The sequence below is a fragment of the Phacochoerus africanus genome, chromosome 7 (genome assembly GCF_016906955.1).
Source record: "Phacochoerus africanus isolate WHEZ1 chromosome 7, ROS_Pafr_v1, whole genome shotgun sequence".
Lineage (NCBI taxonomy): Eukaryota > Metazoa > Chordata > Mammalia > Artiodactyla > Suidae > Phacochoerus > Phacochoerus africanus.
This window is the reverse complement of record NC_062550.1, coordinates 90816860-90836471: the sequence shown is the minus strand read 5'-3', so window position 1 is coordinate 90836471 and position 19612 is coordinate 90816860. Positions and strand designations below refer to the sequence as shown.

The 19612-nt window shown below is 43.1% G+C and overlaps 1 protein-coding gene across 1 annotated transcript in view; it reads left to right on the top strand.

Annotated features, from left to right (window-relative positions):
- Window positions 1-19612, top strand: part of CFAP54 (cilia and flagella associated protein 54) — a 308666-nt gene that overhangs the window by 31094 nt on the left and 257960 nt on the right. The window contains exons 6-15 of the mRNA XM_047788234.1: window positions 374-517; window positions 2976-3089; window positions 3211-3312; window positions 9277-9475; window positions 11309-11490; window positions 11578-11734; window positions 12957-13042; window positions 15499-15633; window positions 16675-16825; window positions 19535-19611. Coding sequence (XP_047644190.1) covers window positions 374-517; window positions 2976-3089; window positions 3211-3312; window positions 9277-9475; window positions 11309-11490; window positions 11578-11734; window positions 12957-13042; window positions 15499-15633; window positions 16675-16825; window positions 19535-19611 — 1347 coding nt within the window. The remainder of the gene's footprint in view (window positions 1-373; window positions 518-2975; window positions 3090-3210; window positions 3313-9276; window positions 9476-11308; window positions 11491-11577; window positions 11735-12956; window positions 13043-15498; window positions 15634-16674; window positions 16826-19534; window position 19612) is intronic.

Sequence of the window (19612 nt, the reverse complement as noted above, 5' to 3'; positions counted from 1 at the left end):
ATTTTTATTGTTTATTTTTTTTGTCTCTTTAGGGCCACCCCCATGGCATATGGAGGTTCCCAGGCCAGGGGTCGAATCAGAACTACAGCTGCCGGCCTACACTACAGCTCACAGCTGTGCTGGATCCTTGACCCACTGAGCAAGGCCAGGGATCGAATCTGCGTCCTCATGGATACCAGTCAGATTCGATAACCACTGAGCCACGATGAGAACGCCGAAACGCTTGTTTTTAAATCACCGTATTGTTTGCGGTGTTTTTGGTGTGAGGGGTCAGCAGTTTGTGCTCATCACTTATAACTCGATTCTCTTAAGTGAAAATCAGCATTAATGGCTTGAAATGAAAAGACACTCTGTTGTGCCCTTTCTGTGTCAGGCCTTGGAATATCTCCTGTGGGCCAGTATGTGTATGGAGTCCTCGGTGCCACTCCTGGCCGTCAGGTACCTGACGTGGAGAGCCAGCCTCTACACCGCCGTCTGCCAGTGCTACTATGACTGCCACGCGGGTGTCCACGGAGAGGTACACGACTCTCGATGTCTGAGGCCGCCAGTATTTAAATGTGTGATGTATTCAGCTTCAGTGTATTCTTTGGACGGGTGACAAGAAAGCAAGCAAGCAAATAAACAAACAAAACCCCAAAGAGTTTCAGGGAAGCAAAGACAGAGTCCCAGGCTCTATTGCAGAAATTGGCTTGGTGTCTCCATTCTGCTGGTCTCTCACTTTACTTTCTGCGTCCTTGCTTTTTATTTTTATTTCTTATTTTGGGCCTCTCTCACGGCATGTGAAGTTCCTGGGCCAGGGATCGAACCCAACCATAGCAGGAACCTGAGCCACAGTAGCGACAGTGCTAGATCCTTAACCTGCTGAGCCACCGGAGAACTCCTCAGTCTCTCTCTTTGTTCTCTCTGTCTCTTTTTTTGTTTGTTTTCTTTTTTTGTCTTTTTGCCGTTTCTTGGGCCACTCCCGTGGCATATGGAGGTTCCCAGGCTAGGGATTGAATCAGAGCTGTAGCCGCCGGCCTACGCCAGAGCCACAGCAACGCAGGATCCGAGCTGCGTCTGCGACCTACACCACAGCTCACGGCAACGCCGGATCCTTAACCCACTGAGCAAGGGCAGGGATCGAACCCGCAACCTCATGGTTCCTAGTCAGATTTGTTAACCACTGTGCCACGATGGGAACTCCCCTTTGCTCTCTCTTCACTCCTACCCCTGAATAAGGTTTCTGGCGTCTTCCCTGCTTTGTTGTATTCTTGTGTGCAAGCTGCTTTCCTTCCCTATTCAGTTTTGTACTCCACACTGCCTGCTGTGCACCTGTCTTGCTTTGCTCTTCTTCCAGCTGTTATTTATTTATTTATTTATTTATTTATTTATTTAGTCTTTTTGCTATTTCCTTGGGCTGCTCCCGCGGCATATGGAGGTTCCCGGGCTAGGGGTCGAATTGGAGCTGTAGCCACCAGCCTACGCCAGAGCCACAGCAACGCGGGATCCGAGCCGCGTCTGCAACCTACACCACAGCTCACGGCAACGCCGGATCCTTAACCCACTGAGCAAGGGCAGGGACCGAACCTGCAACCTCATGGTTCCTAGTCGGGTTGGTTAACCACTTCGCCACGACGGGAACTCCCCCAGCTGTCATTTATTTAGTTCATTTTATTTCTGTTTTTTTTTTTCTTCTCCTGTATATCTTTTTGATTAAGAACCTGAAATATAACTTAACTGGTCAGGGCTTCTCCTGACCTATCCTATATCTCTGTGTGGATGAAAACAAGCACCCTCTCTATGGTATATGTTTCTTGGCTTATCAGTGGAAGGGAGCTTGGTGAGAATTAGAAATGGGCGCCCCTTCCTTTGGGCCAAGATATCCCTGCACTGGTGTGCATAGCTTGTTGGGTGCAGTGTGGGCTGGATTTCAGCAGGGAAATAGCTTAATACAGCTCTCGTGCGATATGTTTTTTAGTCTAGGATACATTCTAGAAACTACCCACCATATATGTATAGTTAATTTTAGTGTCTTGGTTTATTTATTTATTCAATTTACTTATTTAGTATTCAGTTTGTCAGGGACTGGAATGTGTACAGGATTTTGACCATTTGATTCCTACTGGAATTTTTTTCTCATTGGAAAATTTAACCCTTTATGTATGTTACTGTTGTGTTCCAAAAGCATCTTCGTGAAAAATGAGAAATTATAATACTTCAGAGAACCAGTAAAATAAATTACATGCACTGAACTCTTTTTGCTGGTATCTCTAGAGAATTGTAATAACGGCGTTCAGATTAAATAAGCAAGATTACCTCTTTCCTTTCCTCAGATGTTAATACTCCCTGGAGTTCCCACTGTAGCATGGTTTAAGACTATAACTGCAGCAACTCAGGTCACTGTGGAGGAGTGGGTTTGACCCCCGGCCTTGAGCAGTGGGTTAAAAGATCCAGTATAGGTCACAGCTGTGGTTCAGATTCAACCCCTGACCCAGGAACTTCTACATGCTGTGGGTGCAGCTATAAAAAAATGCTTCCTATATGTTGGCTACTGGAAATACAGAAATGAATAAGTCCCTTTAAAAACCTCACAATTTCGTGGACGGTGTGAACAGCTGAATCGATAATACGGCTTGTTTTGGGAGAAAGGTGAGAATTTGAGAAGAGCCCTGAGGAGGCTGTGTGTGTTCTGGTGCCAAGGAAGTGATCAAATATATGAAGCTCCTGTTTAACTCAGAAGCCTACTTTCCTGAATTTCTTAATTCGCAAAGTTGGTATAGCGGACCTTTTGCCAACGTTAGATTTTCTGAGCTTAGTGGTGCTTCTAGGGAATTGATAGATGGGACAGCAAGTGTGTTCTAAAGAGTCCGTATCAGCCTCGATTTAATTCAGCAATTAAATCAAATGTCTGGGAGAATAAAACATTCTGTCTTGATACATTTTTAATCACTATACTCTCACTTATTAGGACTTGAATTTATTTTCATCGCATATAGGCGTTTGCTCGGCGTGCTTTAGCTAAAATTGATGAGTTAAGGCAACTGGAATTAATGAGTTCCTCACCATCGCAGGAGGAGTCCAGAAGATGTTACAGAGAGGCCACGATAAAGGTATAAAAAATGTATGAAATAAAGGAAATTTACTGTACTCCGCAGTCGATGAAGTACTTCGTATGAGCGGTTGAGAGGCTCATCCCATGGTTATGTCCTGTAATTCTTCTCTTTGAGGCAGATGGCAGTCATGATCTTCAAAAGAGGAGTGTTTGAATCGCGAAGAAAAAACAAAAGTCTCTTTAGACCAAAGATAAGAGTTAACCTAAGGGAAGCACAGATGGTAAGTTCCAGAACATCTTCTCCGTTTCAGACTCTCTGCAGTGCATTCGCCTGATACCTCTTTGTCTTTCGGTGCAGTCTCGGTTTCATGATGTTAGAGGCCAAGAGGCTGGAAGTTCCTATTGTGGCTCAGCACTGACAAACCCAACTAGTATCCACGAGGACACGGGTTCGAGCCCTGGTCTCATGCAGTGGGTTTAGGATCCGGTGTTGCAGTGAACTGTGGGGTAGGTCACAGACGTGGCTCGGGTCCCACGTTGCTGTAGCTGTGACATAGGCTGGCAGCTGTGGCTCTGATTAGACCGCTAGCCTGGGAAACGTCCATATGCTGTGGGTGTGGCCCTAAAATCAAAACATCAAAAATAAAAAAAATAAAGGGAAAGAAGCTGAAGAAGAGCCCGGGAAAGGTGCAAAGGTTCGGTCTCTCTGTCTTTGCTCATTCGGTGTCAGCTTGGAAGGTGCTGAGAGCAGAGAGGAGGTGGAGGCACCTTTTCTTAGCAGCTTCCGGTTTCACCTTTGGGAGCGTTTAGGATCTAAGTTATACTGGAGCAACAAACAACTCCCATGTCTCGGTGGCTTAAAAAACCAGTTTATTTCTCACCGGCATCAACGATATTCCGGTGAACAGGGCGCTGCTCATGACTGATGCTCAGGGCCAGACTGAAGAGCGGCCCTCATTGAGAAGGCTGTTGGTTGTTCTGCCAGAAGAGACGTAAGCGGGCTCAGGGCGCCCTCTTACGGGCAGTGACTCCCAGGATGGAGGTGACAGCAGGGTCCTCTTCTCACCTGGCAGGACTCACACAGCCCCCATGGAGCACGGAGGGCTCGCAGGGAGGGGAGTCGGGCACAGTTATGCCCGTGGGATGCTCTGCCCTTTCTCCCTTCTGCCTTTTTCCTTCTCCCGCCGTCTCACAGGTGGCTGTCCTGAATCTCAGTGGTCCTTAAGTCCCAGCTCTGTACTCTTCGAACTGCTCCTTGGCTAGTCTAGGCTTTCTCTTCTATGAGCTTCTTTGTAGCCCCTGAAAATGAAAATGAGGGAGAAGAAGAGGAGCAGTTTCTTTTTTTTCTTTTCTCTTTTTCTTTTTGGTTTTAAGGGCTGTTCCTGCAGCAGACGGAGGTTCCCAGGCTAGGGGTCCAATCAGAGCTGCAGCTGCCGGCCTGCGCCACAGCCACAGCGTCAGCAGGATCCAAGCTGCAGCTGCTCCTCAGCAACACTGGGTCCTTAAACGCTGAGTGAGCCCGGGAACCCGCATCCTCATGGATCCTGGTCGGGTTTGTTAACCACTGAGCCAGATGGAAACTCCGAGGAGCAGTTTCTAACAGAAGAGTTGCAGGATCTCAGAACCCGAAGGGGATTTTAGAAATCATTTGGTTTGGTCCTTTTCTATTGCAGGTGGGAAAACAAAGCCCCGATTTAAACCAGCTGCTGGCGGCCCTGGAACCAGAACCCAGGTCTTTAGCGCAATGTATTCTCACTACCCCAGTGCCGGCTGTTCTCTTTCCTCAATTTCTTCTTAGAACATTTGAGAGGAATTCACTTTTTTTTCCTTTTAAACAAATCATAGTTTTTACATAAAAATATTATTTGGACATGGTAGCTTTCTATTGCTACCTAATGTCTCTGTTATTTATTGACTACTGAGCCCAGGTGTACCATTTATGCATGCTTTTAAATCATGTCCTTACTGACCAATGGTGGGGGTGGTAACTTGCTAAATTTTGGATAATTCCCTGGATGAGCTATTGAACTGTCTGTGTCTGGCATTGATAAGTAGTAATACTATAGTATTCATTAGCAAGCCGGGGACCGATTTTGCAGAAGGTCCTGCTTTATATGTATGAAATAACTTTATTATGTTTCTACAAAAGACCTTTCAATATGCATTACATCTATTTTATAAAAAAAATTTCTGGAGTTTCTGTTATGGTCCATCAGGTTAAGACCTCAGTGTAGTGTCCATGAGGATGCGGATTGGATCCCTGGCCTCATTCAGTGGGTTAAGGATCTGAGGTTGCTCTGAGCTGTGGGGTAGGTTGTAGACATGGCATTGCTATGGCTGTGGTGTAGGCCTCAGCTGCAGCTCGAATTCAATCCCTGGCCTGAGAACTTTCATGTGCTGCAGGTGTGGCTGTAAAAAGAAAAAAAATTCTGAGTTTTTAAGTCAGTTGTTAAGTCACAGTAAAATCATTTTGATTTTCAAAGGATGGTTTTATAGGACCACTAATTCAGACTTCTGATGATTGACTCTTTAGTGGTAGGTACTACTGTTATTTATTTTTTATTTATTCATTTAACAGCCCTGCATCAAAGGCTTACTGTGGTCCAAAAGAGGTGACACATAGAAAAGACAAAGTTGGAATTATCTTGTGAGAGTTAAGGATCCAGTGTCACTACAGCAGCTTGGGTCACTGCTGTGGCACAGGTTCGATCCCTGGCCTGGGGATTTCCATATGCCACAGGCGTAGCCAAAAAAAAAAAGACAAGACAAAGTTGCAGTTCTTTTTTTTTTTTTTCCTATCTTTTTAGGGCTGCACCTGCGGCATATGGAGGTTCTCAGGCCAGGGGTCAAATTAGAGCTGTAGCTCCCACTCTACACCAGAGCCACAGCAACACAGGATCTGAGCCTTATCTGTGACCTACACCATAGCTCATGGCAACGCTGGATCCTTAACCCACTGAGCAAGCCCAGGGATCGAACCTGTACCCTCATGGATGCTAGTCAGGTTCATTAACTGCTGAGTCACAATGGGAATTCCAGTTTTGCCCTTTTTTGAACAGCTTTGGAATAACAGGCAGAATTTGTCTAGACAGGGAGAAAAAGGGAAATGTTCTCAGTAAAGGACAGGCGCATGATCACAGCTTGGAAGGCGAAGTAAGCAAAGGCATTTGGTGGACAGTGAGAAACTGAGTTTGACTGGGGCGGGTATATTGTGTTGGGGACTCAATATAATACATCTCCTGGTTTATGTGTCCCGGAAGCCATGGGATTTAGGGCTGGAACGGACCGAAAGGGTCTTGTCATTCAGCTTCTCATCCGTCCTGACATTTACAAAGATGGGCTGGTATACTTTGTGCAGTGTGTATACCAGAATTTGTCTAATGCTTTTTTTGGGCCGTGCCCACAGCATGACTCCTGGGCCAGGGATCAAATCTGAGCCACAGCAGAGACCAGAGCCATCGCAGTGCTGAAACCGAGTTCTTTAACTGACAGGGAACTCTCTGTCCAATACATTTTTTTTTTTTCCTTTTTATGGCTAAACCCACAGCATATGGAAATTCCTAGGCCAAGGGCCGAATTGGAGCTGCAGCTGTGGCCTGTGCCACAGCCACAGCAACACTGGATCTGAGCCATATCTGTGACCTACACTGCAGCTTGCGGCAAGGCCAGATCCTTAACCCACTGAGCAAGGCCAGGGGTGGAACCTGCATCCTCATAGAGAGAGTGTTGGGTTCTTAACCCACTGAGCCACAATGGGAACTCCTAATGAAAAGTATTAGTTGTTTTTTCAGTTCTTTGCTATTATCAAAATTGATGTAGTCAGTACCCTCAAGTGTACTATTTATTTATTTATTTATTTATTTTTGTCTCTCTTTTATTTTTTGGGGGTGGGGGAACCTCACCTGCAGCACATGGAAGTTCCATATCTAGGGATCACATTGGAACTGTAGCTGTTGGCTTACACCACAGCCACAGAAACACCCAGATCCAAGCTGCGTCTGCAACCTACACCACAGCTCATGGCAATGTTGGATCCTTAACCCACTGAGCGAGACCGGGGATTGAACCCATGCCCTCGTGGATGCTAGTTGGGCTCATTACCACTGACCCATGACGGGAACTCCCTATTTTTTCTTTTACTTTCTGGATAAAATTCAAGGTGTAGGATTTGAATAAAGATACACTCTCATTTCTCTTGTCATATATTTGCCAAATTGATTTCCAAAATAAGTCCTCCGGGGTGACAACTTGCATGTACCAATTTTACCACACCTTTTTTTTTTTTTGGCTTTCTCTTTTTTGGGCCACACCTGTGGCATATGAAGATTCCCAGGCTTGGGGTCCAATTGGAGCTGTAGCTGCCAGCCTACGCCAGGGCCATAGCAACGTGGGATCCGAGCCACATCTGTGACCTACAGCACAGCTCACGGCAACGCCGGATGCTTAACCCACTGACTGAGGCCAGGCATCAAAGCTGCGTCCTCAGGGATGCCGGTCAGGTTCATTAACCTCTGAGCCATGATGGAGAGTCTACCACAAGCTTTTATCATTTTGATATTCTCTATTTTTTAATAATTCAGTTTTCATAAAATGGCTTATTTAACTTTATTTCTTTGATCCAGCTTTTCCTTATATTTGTGTTTATTCTTTATATTTTTTTTGGTGAATTATCTTTATAATCTGACCATTTATCTAATAGAGGTTTTAATTTTTAAATTGTTTCTGAATGGGCTCTTTGTTTTTGTAGACATTCCAGTGTGTTTTTATTGCTTTAACTTTAAATCTTTTTTATAGATCTTTAAAATATTTATATTTTTAAATCTCTTGCTTATTATTATTCATCTCTAGCTCTGATAAATATTCTAGTTCACTTTTTGCTAGTTTTTTATGATGTTTTAAAAAACAATTTCATTGAACTCTCTTTGGGTTCTGCCATTTCATTTTGAGTACTTTGAATTATTAGAAAGTTTATTATGCTATTTAAATATAATTTTTAGGCGTTCCCTGGTGGCTAGTGGTTAAGGATTTGGTGTTCTCACTACTGTGGCTTAGGCTCGATCCCTGGCTCAGTAGATTCTGTGTGCTGCAGGTGCGGCCAAAAAAATAAAAGTATACACACACATACATGTATAATTTTATATATATGTAGAATTTTTAAAGCTCTGTTTTAACCTATAGCAAACATCTTAGAATAAACTCTTTCCTCTATTTATAATGCAAGAGAGGGCGGGGCATAAATAAAAGCTTTATTGAGGTTTTTACTGTGTCAGTTGACTGAGTTCCCTTTGTGGCTCTGTGGTTAATGAACATGACTAGCATCCATGAAGACACAGGTTTGATCCCTGGCCTCGCTCATTGGGTTAAGGATCTGGCATTGCTGTGAACTGTGGTGGAGGTCGCAGATGCGGCCTGGATCCTGCATTGCTGTGGCTCTGGCATAGGCCGGTGGCTACAGCTCTGATTGGACCCCTAGCCTGGGAACCTCCATATGCCATGGGTACGGCCCTAAAAAGACAAAAAGACAAAAAGACAAAAAGACCAAAAAAAAAAAAAACTAACCCAGAAAAACAAAACAAAAAAAACCATGTCACTTGACCTAAGGGTTGAAAAGGTGTAGCAGCTAATAAGCTACTAAGCAAGAAGTTGGTGTTTGGAGAACAGTGGTCCAAGTCATCTTTATCCCTGCTTTTGCTTCTCTGCCTTTGCCCCAGGAAGAGGAAGGAAGCAAGGGAGCCGTGGAGAAGGTGATGGGTGTCCTCTAACTGGCCATGCCTTCTGGAAAAGTCACCTAGCGCTCCCTTCCTTACTTCCTGGTAATCCGAGTACGGGGAACAAGTCCTTAGTCGGAGAGGAGAGTAAAGGGTGGAGGCAGACCCTTTTGGAATCATTCTGGGCTGACACAGGGAGAGTGGCTGGGATTCGCATGAGGCTCTAACAGTCTCCAGCTCAAGAAACAAAAACCAGAGTTCCCACTATGGTGCAGTGGCTTAAGGATCTGGCATTGCCACAGCTGTGGTGTAGGTTGCAGCTGAGGATCAGATATGATCCCTGTCCTGGGAACTTCCCTACGCCACAGGTGCAGCCGAAAAAGAAAAAAAAAAAAATCAAAAACTACAAAGCAGCCGTCTTGTGGATAGACCAGCCATTCTTTCTTTTAGCATTAACGACGCACACCTACTTATCTTTGCCTTATAATGTCAAACATTGTAGATGTTAACAAAATGAGCTGTATTTTTTAATTCCAGCTGCAGTGGCCCCGTACTGTCACAGAACGGCTGTTGGATGAGATGTTTGATAGCACCGCGTCCCGATTTCTGGCCGTCTTGGAAGCTCTTTCTGATTCAAATCGGCGAACCCTGCAAACTGGGCCCGTTGTTACGGAAGAAGTAGAAGTTCGTGATGTTGTCTCAGAACTGTTTATAGCAGGACGAGAACTACTCATCAGTAAATAAGTTGTTCAAATGATATTTTATGGTAGAACATGAATAACAAAAAAAAATTTTTTTTTTTTTGCTTTATTAGGGCTGCACCCCTGGTATATGGAGGTTCCCAGGCTGTGGGTCGAATGGGAGCTGCAGCTGCCGGCCTACACCACAGCCACAGTGACACCAGATCTGAGCCACATCTGCGACCTACACCACAGCTCACAGCCACACTGGATCCTTTAACCCACTGAGTGAGGCCAGGGATTGAACCCGCGTCCTCATGGTTACTAGTTGGGTTTGTTACTGCTGAGCCACAGTGGGAACTCCCCTTATGTTTACTTTTAAAAATTCCCTGAAGATCCCAAGCAACAGATATTAACACCGTCACTCTCCATAGCTTAATATATTTTATTTTAATCTCTGTATTTCTCTTGCCTTCTGGGAAGGTTCCTCAATCTGAGCTTTCAGGTCATTAATTTGTTCTTTGGTTTTTTTGCCCTTCTCTTCCATCCATTTATTGAATTCTTTGTTTCAAAAATAAAATATTTTATACTTAGTCTCCATTTGATTCTTTCTCACAGAAGTTTATTCTTGCTTCGTTTCTCATATCCTGTCTTATTTCCTTGGGAGAATACTTACTAAGCTTGCCTTGTTGTTCACTCTGTGTCCTGCTTCCTCTGGTGAAGGATGTTTTCCTTTGTGCTCTTTGTTTCAAGGTGTTTGTGCTTCAATTTTAATTCCTCATAAGCCTACCTTCCTTTGCCTTGAACAGCTGACTTGGCTACAGTGTCTACCTGGAAGGAGGGGTAAAATCCTAGACCCTAACTTGTGTGCTTCTGAGTGAGCTTAGGGTGTGTGCGCGCACGCAGGTGTGCATGCGTGTCCATTGAGGGTTGGGAGCCTCTGGGTCACAATTTGGGCTCATCTTTTCCTCCCAAGGAAGATATAGGATCTCAGATGAGATTTCCCTTGACTTCCTTCACCCACACCTGAAAATTCCCCTTCACACGCGCCTGTCCTTTCCCCTCTCTCTCACTGAAATAGAAGGGACGCTCCTTCTCCTCTTTACGTCTTTGAGACCCGTCTCTGCAAACCTCCCCTTCATCCTTGCCCAGCTTCCTCCCTGTATTGCTTCCCCTTGTTATCCTCCGATTTATTGAAGGAATCATCTGTTTTCACTGCCCTGATTTCTTCCCGTCCTGCTTGTACTTGGCAGTCTTCTATTAGGGACAGATTATGTCCTGGACCACCTCCTTATCGGTACAGTTTGAAAGTCACTTTTCAGTGAGTGCTTTTCTTTCTTCCTCTGCTCTGGGTAGTGGTTGCTGCTGTTGGCTACTCCTTGCTCTTTAAACCCTCTGCTTTGCAGCCGTTTCCACCCCTGCCCTTCTCTTCCTGGTGGGGGTTCCTGGCTCTTCCGTCCCAGGCAGCTGTCCCTGGCCACGTCTGATGCGACCCCTTAGTGTGGCTGTGCAATGAGGACTCGGAAGCTACATCCCTGTTTTAGAGCTCGTTTTCTGAGCTTTCCATTTGTAATATCCAGCTGCCTATTTGGCTGGTTAACTCCTGATAAGGCTCTGTTTTTGAGATCCCATAAGTCCCTCCTCTGGGGTAGCTTTCTCTGACCAACCGCCTACCCTAAACCTGCGTTTGATACCCTTCTTTGTCCCCACAGTACCTGTATTTGCCCACTAAGATCTCTTGTTTCCTCGACCAGTGTGTAAGCTCTGTGAAGGCAGGGGTTGTGTTTGCTTCTTTGTCATTTACCTGGTACCTGCCAGTGTCTGATATTTAATATTCAGTAAATATTTCTTGGCGCAATTGACATTCAAACCTCTCTTGCTTTTTCTAGCATCAAACACTGGTGCAGAAGGGACGCTTGATTTTCCAAAATCATCTCTTCTGCCACTTATTATACAAAGAAAAAATGTTATTTCTGTGGATGCTGCTGTGAAGTTTATAAAATTAGCTTTTACTTACGAGGAATGGAGTTTATTTGAATCTTCAGCTGGGCAGCTTATTGATTTTCTCCAGGTAATATGTGCAGAGTGATTCCTTTGTTTTTATCTGATTAAGATGACATGGCACTACTAATTAACTTGTGGGCTATGCTTTTCTTAGAGGCAGGATGATCCAGAGTCAAAGAAAGCAGAGAAGGAGTTACTTCTTCTGATTGCAATAGAACCTTTAATCAATGTAAAGAGAAACAAAGGTTTGATCTTTCCTCTTGAAAACTTCAAAGAAGGTCAAGTTTACTGTAAAAAAATTGCTTTTCATGGTGAGTTTTTCTTTGCCTTACAGAAAAACAAAGATGACTTTATATGATGGAATATGCTCTCTATTGATGAGGTGAGAGAATGTTCCAGGCAGAGGGAGCAGGAAGTACAAAGGCCCTGAGGGGAGCATGTGCTTGGCGTTGAAGGAATGGCAAAGGGGCGTGAATGGCTGCCCTGGCATGCCCTGGTGGTGGTGATGGAATTTGAGAATGTGGTAGGGGGTGAAGTCAGAGAAATTGCTGGGTGCCTGGTCCTGCAGGTTCTGAGGCCTTGTAAAGATGCTGGATTTTACTGTGAGTTACTGTTTTTTGTGGGTTTTGTTTTTTGTTTCTGCTTTTTAGGGCTGCACCCGTGGCATATGGAGGTTCCCAGGCTGGGGGTCTAATCAGAGCTACAGCTGCTGGCCTACACCACAGCCACAACAATGCCAGATCCGAGCCTCATCTGTGACCTACCCCACAGCTGATGGCAACGCCAGATCCTTAACCCACTGAGCGAAGCCAGGGACCCCTGCCCTCACCCGCAACCTCATGGCTCCTAGTCAGATTCGTTTCCACTGTGCCACGATGGGAACTCCTGTGAGTTATGGCTTTAAGTAGAAGAATGAGGCTGCTGCCTTGTCAATGAGAGGCCAGCAGGACAGCCAATCAAAGCCAGCAGTTTCCTTTGGTAGGGGGAGTTTGGGTGGTCTCCTCTGTCTTTCCAGCATGCAGAGTTTTTTGTTCTAAGACTTTTTAAGTCTTAAAAGTTATTGTGTATATCATTGAAAATCTGCAGCCTCTCTTTTTTAGACCAGTGAGATTTGACCCCATATTTTTAGGGCTTATCGTTTCTTAAGGCATTGCACGGATGCTCAATTGTGGTAGATAATTTACACCAAGTAATGGTGCCTTTTTTGTTCTTCTAGAGGTTTCTGAATAGATATCCTTGTTATTTTTATTTCAACTGCAATACATGTTTTAACATTATAAACCTTCAATTCCGTTGTGGGCGTAGTTGGCGTACAGATTGCAGATTGATGAACATAACAATAGTCCATTTAAATTGTTTAGAGCCTCCTTCGATTAATTTTCACATGGAAGCATTTAAGGCGCTTACTGACATGGTATTTGCCCAGATATCACTTATGCCCCTTTTATAGAATCTCTGTGTTTCTGTGCCTTTTCTGTTTGAGCTTTGATAATTGGAGTTTTTGTTTCATTTCCCCCTGCTTTATCACTTGAGATACCTGCGGGAAGGCTTGTGGACATTCAGAAGATGTTTTCCTTTTGGCGACAACCTTATATTCCTGCGTCTGTGACTCTCCACAGGTGAAATAACTATTTTCGACAATTTGTAATCGCGTCAAAGGGGGCGCTTTTATTTAATTTAAAACAAGATTTAAAAGTCACAGGAACTTTACTTTGCCCAAATTCTCTACTGTTTAATGATTAGGATAAGAGATTGCGTTATATCCTAACTATAAGTGTACCTCCCTCCCTCCCTTTCTTTTGTTTTTTTTATAGCCTCACCTGCGGCAGATGGAAATTCCAGGCTAGGGGTTGAATTGAGCTGCAGCTGCAGGCCTTCCCCTCAGCCACAGCAGCTCAGTATCCGAGCCACAGCTTGTGGCAATGCCAGATCTTTAAGCCACTGGGTGAGGGCAGGGGTCCAACTCGCACCCTCATGGACACTGTAGAGGCTTTTTAAAGTGCGGAGCTGCAACAGGAACCCCCTGACTCGTAATTTTAAATCTGTTTTTATTACTGTCATTATTTTGGGCTCCAATCTGGCCCTTCTTGGGAAATGTCAAGGCTAGCTGTGTTTCAGATGATGAAGGAAATGAGGCAGTGGTTTTAATTAGGGTTAATATTCTTAACGAAATACTGCTTTTCAGAGCCTGAGTACAGAGCGTAGTTATTATTTGGAGTCACTTCTCACACAATGGCCAGTATTTAGAAATGATGATTTGTGGGTATGGATATTTAAGGAAAACTAGTACAGCACTTGTTTTTAAAAATAAATTTCAGGGATCCTCAGAGCCTCTCTGAGGTTCCTCAGGAGCCCAGCTTTAGGTAGTAACACCCTAACCTGTTCGGATGGAATTGCATAAGAAAATCTGGTTTTTACTGTTACAGAAAATGTTTGAAAACCACAATTATAAAGCATTGTATTAATTTTCGTTCAGGCACGTTAAACATAGCAAAGGGACTTGAGAATTTCCACTGTTATATTTTCTGTTCCTTCCTTTGTTGGATTATGTTATAACCTGTGACAGGTATTTAATTTTTGAAAGAAAGGCATTTAATAGCAAATGTAACAATTATAGTGGGCAAACTAAACCAAAAAATTCCAATCAAGGCTGAAGAGAGCATAGAATTTTCATGTCTCTTGCTTTTTAAAAAGTCACATGTGTCTTAGTTCAGTTCAATTCAATTCAATACACATGTACTGAGCTCTGTTATTTTCCCAAGCACTGTACTGTTACCACGTATGCAAAATAAGTCTTAGTGTTGCCCGACTAAGGCTTGATATATTTTAATCATAAACTCATTATTTTTCTAGTTCAGATAGAATGGGTAACTTCATTATTATTATTATTATTATTATTTTTTTTTTTAAAGAGCCAGAGTAACTGAATTGAGAGGAACTACACTCATTTGGGTCATCTGCTGCTATGGGATGTGATTTCTGTTTAGTTCCTCCTGTCTCTCTTTCCTTCTGGTCTATATCCTTTTCCAGCTCCCCATTCCCTCTCCCCTCACTAGTTTCTCTGCCTCCCTCTTCTTATTGCTTTACTTTTTTTATTTATTTATTTTTATTTTTTGTCTTTTTGCCTTTTCTAAGGCCATTCCTGTGGCATATGGAGGTTCCCAGGCTAGGGGTCAAATTGGAGCTACAGCTGCAGGCCTACACCACAACCACAGCTGTGTTGGATCCTTGACCCACTGAGCAAGGCCAGGGATCAAACCGGAAACCTCCTGGTTCCTAGTCAGATTCGTTAACCACTGCGCCACGACGGGAACTCCCCTCTTCTTACTACTTTAATAGGGAACTTTTATTTAAAAGAAGGAAGTATGCACACACTTCAAATCTGGATGGAATTGATTGGATTATATAACTTGCCTAAAAACGTGTGGAGTGTTTCTTTTTAGAGAGGCGGAAGTAGCCTGTCGCAGTTAAAAGTGAGGTCTCTAGAGCTGGGCTGCTTGGGTTTGAACCCTGCCTCTGCTCCTTTCATTTTTATCTTAGGAGAAACCACTTAATCTTCTGGTGCTTCCGTTGACTTGTCTGTAAAGTGGAGACCACGGGGTTGTCGTGAGGCTTAAGTGAGTCGGAGTATGCCTTAGTCCAGTCGAGCTTCTCTAACAAAGATACCATAGACCGGGTGGCTTAGGCAACATTTCTTTCTCATGGTTCTGGAGGCTGAGAAATCCAAGATCAAGACATCATCTGCCTCCTGGGTCCTAGATGACTGTATCTGTCCTCACTTGGCAGAAAAAGGGAGTCTCTCGCTCTCTTTCTGGGGTCTCTTTTATAAAGGGCACCATTCTCATTCATGAGGACTCCACCCTCCGACCTAACTGCTTCCTGAAGGCACTCATAATACCTTCACACTGGGAGTTAGGAAATCAGCAAAGGAACTTTGGGGTTGACGCCAAACACTCCGGTCATTGCAGTAGGTGTCAGGCTCTTGGAATGGTGCCTGGCACACATGAAATGTTATGTATCTCTACCCGTGTGTCTTATTCTTCTCATCAACTTACTTTACCTCTTTTGTTTTCAGGATGCTCAGCCTGATAAAGAAATTGTGGTGGACATGATAATGTTCCTGTGGCAGAAATGCAAATTAGGCCTCCAGCGGCTCAATGTGGCCAGGAATGACTCTGCGAAGTTCACCCAGAAAATCAGTACTAATAAAGTATTCCTTTTTGTTTTCCTTCAGATGCTTTTGGTTATTGCTAGTTTAATTTGTGATACATATTTCAAATCTAAATTTTCCCTGTTTATCCACCTGCATAATTACTGTTCTTTCAGTCCAGGGGTGAGTGAGCCTTCCTTTTAAGTGTATTCCCTACACTTCGGCCCCACCTTAGTTTTGGGGAGTGGGGATGTGTTTTAGGCTTTTAAGGGAAGAGTAAATATAGTGTGTTCAAGGTTACATGAACTTGGACGAATTCATTAAGAAGGTTAATAATAGAAAATACAAATGAGTAAGGCTTTTAGGGTTTTTTTTGTTTTTTTTTTCTTCTGTAACAATAGTATATTTTAAAGAGCTTTTTCATGGAAAGGAGAAAGCTGAGCAGGTGAATATTATAGCCCGGAGGCTTAGAGAATATTTTAACAATAACCTAGTCATCTACGACTTTGAGGCCTCTTAAGATTAGCTCCATTAGGATGTATGGGCATGATTTTATCATACACTTTAATAAAGTAATGATGTGGGTACATAAATGTTGTTTTCTCACTCTTGCTCTCAAGGTGTGATGGTTAATTTGACGTGCTAAGCTTTGGGGTTATAGATATGAAAACTTCCACGCGCCCAGCATGGAGCCTGCTACCCCTGCTTCCCCCTCACTCTTTTGAAGGACTTTGATAGTCATCGCAACAACTGTGTTTTGAAGGGAGAAGGAGAATTTTGAGGCTACGGATAATCTTCACTGACAGATTAAAAAAAAAAAAGAATGATAAATTTTCCAATATGACTATAGATATGTAGGCTGTAAGCTTAAGTTAATCTTTATGAATTTATAAAAACAGATTGATTATTAAATACCATCTTATTAGGATTATTGATCTTTATGTCACATAAAATTAAGATCTGCTAAAAAGGAGAACTGTGTGTCAGTTCACATCATTTGAAGTTTGTGGTTTTGAGTTTTATAAACTTAAGTTTTATAAACGGTGACTCTACATGGTAATGTACTTTCAATTGATTTTATTGTATATCTTCTTTTTTTAGTGGGTTTACCTTCTCTGGCAGATAAATGAAGTAATTCACTGCTATAACATGGAAAACATTGACGTGGTGGTGGTGGCAGAGGTCACATTACGATTAAGTGAAATACTGGAGTCGTTAGGAAACCCAAGAAGAAAACTTAAAAAGTCTCTAGGTAGGAGTTCCCGTCGTGGCGCAGTGGTTAACGAATCTGACTAGGAACCATGAGGTTGCGGGTTCGGTCCCTGCCCTTGCTCAGTGGGTTAACGATCCGGCGTTGCCGTGAGCTGTGGTGTAGGTTGCAGACGCGGCTCGGATCCCGCGTTGCTGTGGCTCTGGCGTAGGCCGGTGGCTACAGCTCCGATTCGACCCCTAGCCTGGGAACCTCCATGTGCCGCGGGAGCGGCCCAGGAAATGGCAAAAAGACAAAAAAAAAAAAAAAGTCTCTAGGTAAAACATTGAATGAAAAAAAGTTGAGATTATGAATACATATACATATGAATATATGTTTAAATTATCATACAATTCACAGGTTATATACAATGCAGAGGTTAACTTTTTTTTAAAATGATTTTTATTTTTTCCATTATATCTGGCTTCCAGTGTTCTGTCAACTTTCTACTGTACAGCAAGGTGACCCAGTCATATATGCTATGTGTATATATAATCACATTCTTTTCTCACCAGGTTAACTGCTATTAATGGAAACTAGGCATTTCAGTATCGTGCTTCACTGATCATTTTAAATCAATGATAGAAATAATATAGGTTCAACCAAGTGTGATGTTAAGATAAGATTATATGCTCTCTGGTTCAGGGGCGGATAAAACCCTGTGTCTTCTCACTCGTGTTTCCCTTCCATGTTCCTCAGGTCCACCTGCCCTTCTTTCTCCCCCCCATTCTGTCTCTCCCCCCTGCTGCTCTTGTATCCTCCCTCCCTCTCTTCTGTTTCCTGCTCGAGTGTACACTTCTTGAAGGGAGAGTGTGTGCTGGTCACCATTATATTCTTTTTATTTTTTTAGGGTCCCCTTGGCATGTGGAGGTTCCCAGGCTAGGGGTTGTATCCGAGCTGTAGCCACCGGCCTTTGCCAGAGCCACGGCAGTGCCCGATCCAAGCCGTGCCTACAACCTACACCACAGCCCACAGCAACGCTGGATCCTTAACCCACTGAGCTAGGTCGGGGATCAAACCTGCATCCTCATGGATGCTGGTCAGATTGGTTTCCACTGTGCCACGATGGGACTCCCCACCAGCTATATTCTTGACCTCCCCCACCAACACACACACACACACACACACACACACACACGGATTGGATTTTTTGACATATCCTGTCTTAAAATGCTTTTTCCTTTTTTGTAACTTTTATCATGGAGAATTTCAAATGTGTAGAGATGAAATAAGTCACCAGTGTACACCTCCTCCAGTACAAATAATGAAGAACATTTTGCCTGTCTTCTTTCATCTCTTCTGGCAACACTTTGTTCCTGGAGTGTTTTAAAGCAGGCGTCATGTCATTTCACCAAAAAATACCCTCAGCCTGCATGTGAGTGTGCGCGTGTGTATGTGTGTGTGTGTGTGGAGGGGTCTAACAGACAAGTTTTTTTCCTTCCTTTTTTAAAAAACCACACTGCTCCTATTATTAAGCCTTATAAAATTAGTAAAAAAAAAATTCCTTTGTCCCTGATTGTATCAAAAATGTTTATTCCAATTAGGATCCAAACGAGCCCACACATTTAATTTTCTTCTGTGTCTCTTAAGCATCTCTCTGTAACCTAGGGCCGCTCCTCCTGTCCTCCCCCCCCGCCCCCCGAAGAAATTGAATCATCATCACCCTGTAGGATTTCCCACATTCTGGATTTGGCTCTTTGCATCCTTGTGCCGTTGGTTAACTGATCCTTTGTGATAAGGTTTCATTTCTAAAGAACTAATCAGTATTGATGCATGATCCATTTGTACATTTGAAAATGGCTACATTTATGTAATGAGAGGTTGTCCCCGTTTAGATACATAAATTTTTATAACTTTGCCAACAGTGTTATTCTCATCATCTTAATGGCATATAAAACACAAAGTAGAAGTCATTCTTGTATGTTAATTATGATAATATGCTTCAAGATGTGTGTTTATTAGCCTGTTTATTAAACAGTACATTATTTAATTGGAATTATTAAATAACTTTAAGACTAGGAAACTAGCATTGCCATATACATTTTTATTATTTGTATTCTTCTAATTTAAACTAGACTTCTCTGATATTTGTCTAAATTTATAAGATTTCTACACTTTTCTGAATACTTTTCAATGGACTACATAGAATATATATAAATACCACTCTCTGTGCCGTAACATTACCTTGTTGATCATCAAGATTTGCAGTTGGTTTGTTTTATTACAAGGTGCTTTTAAATTAACTAATGGAAAGACAGAATGTGATTATGTGGAAGAAATAACTTGGTATTCAGGCAGCTTGTAAGTGTTGACTAATTTCTAAAATCATGAGTAATTAAAAAGGTAACTAAGTTAGCATAATGTTTTCATTTGGCATAATTATTCTGATTCACTGTTGTATTTCCAGTTTTCTCTCTCATCATTTTATTTTCTCTGGTCCTTTGTTCTTTCCTATTGTTTCTTCCTCTCTCCTACTCTCTCCTCCTTCTTGTCCTGTTTCTTCCTCTTCTTCCTTCTCCTTGGGCACGTTTCCTTCTCTCCCTCCCTCTCTCTTCTCCTTTCTTCCTCCCTCCCTCTCCCTCTCCCTCTTTCTTTCTTTCTTTTTCCCTTCCCTTGGTTCCTTCCTTTCTGCCTCCCTTTCCTCACTCTCCCCCCTTTCTCTCTTCCTCCTTCTCTTCCTTCCTCTCTGCCTTCCTTTCTTTCTTTTTTCAGATACACCTTTAAAAGATGGGACTAATGAATTGCTTGGGACTCAGAAAGGGAGCATGGAAACTCTTCCAATACTAAAGG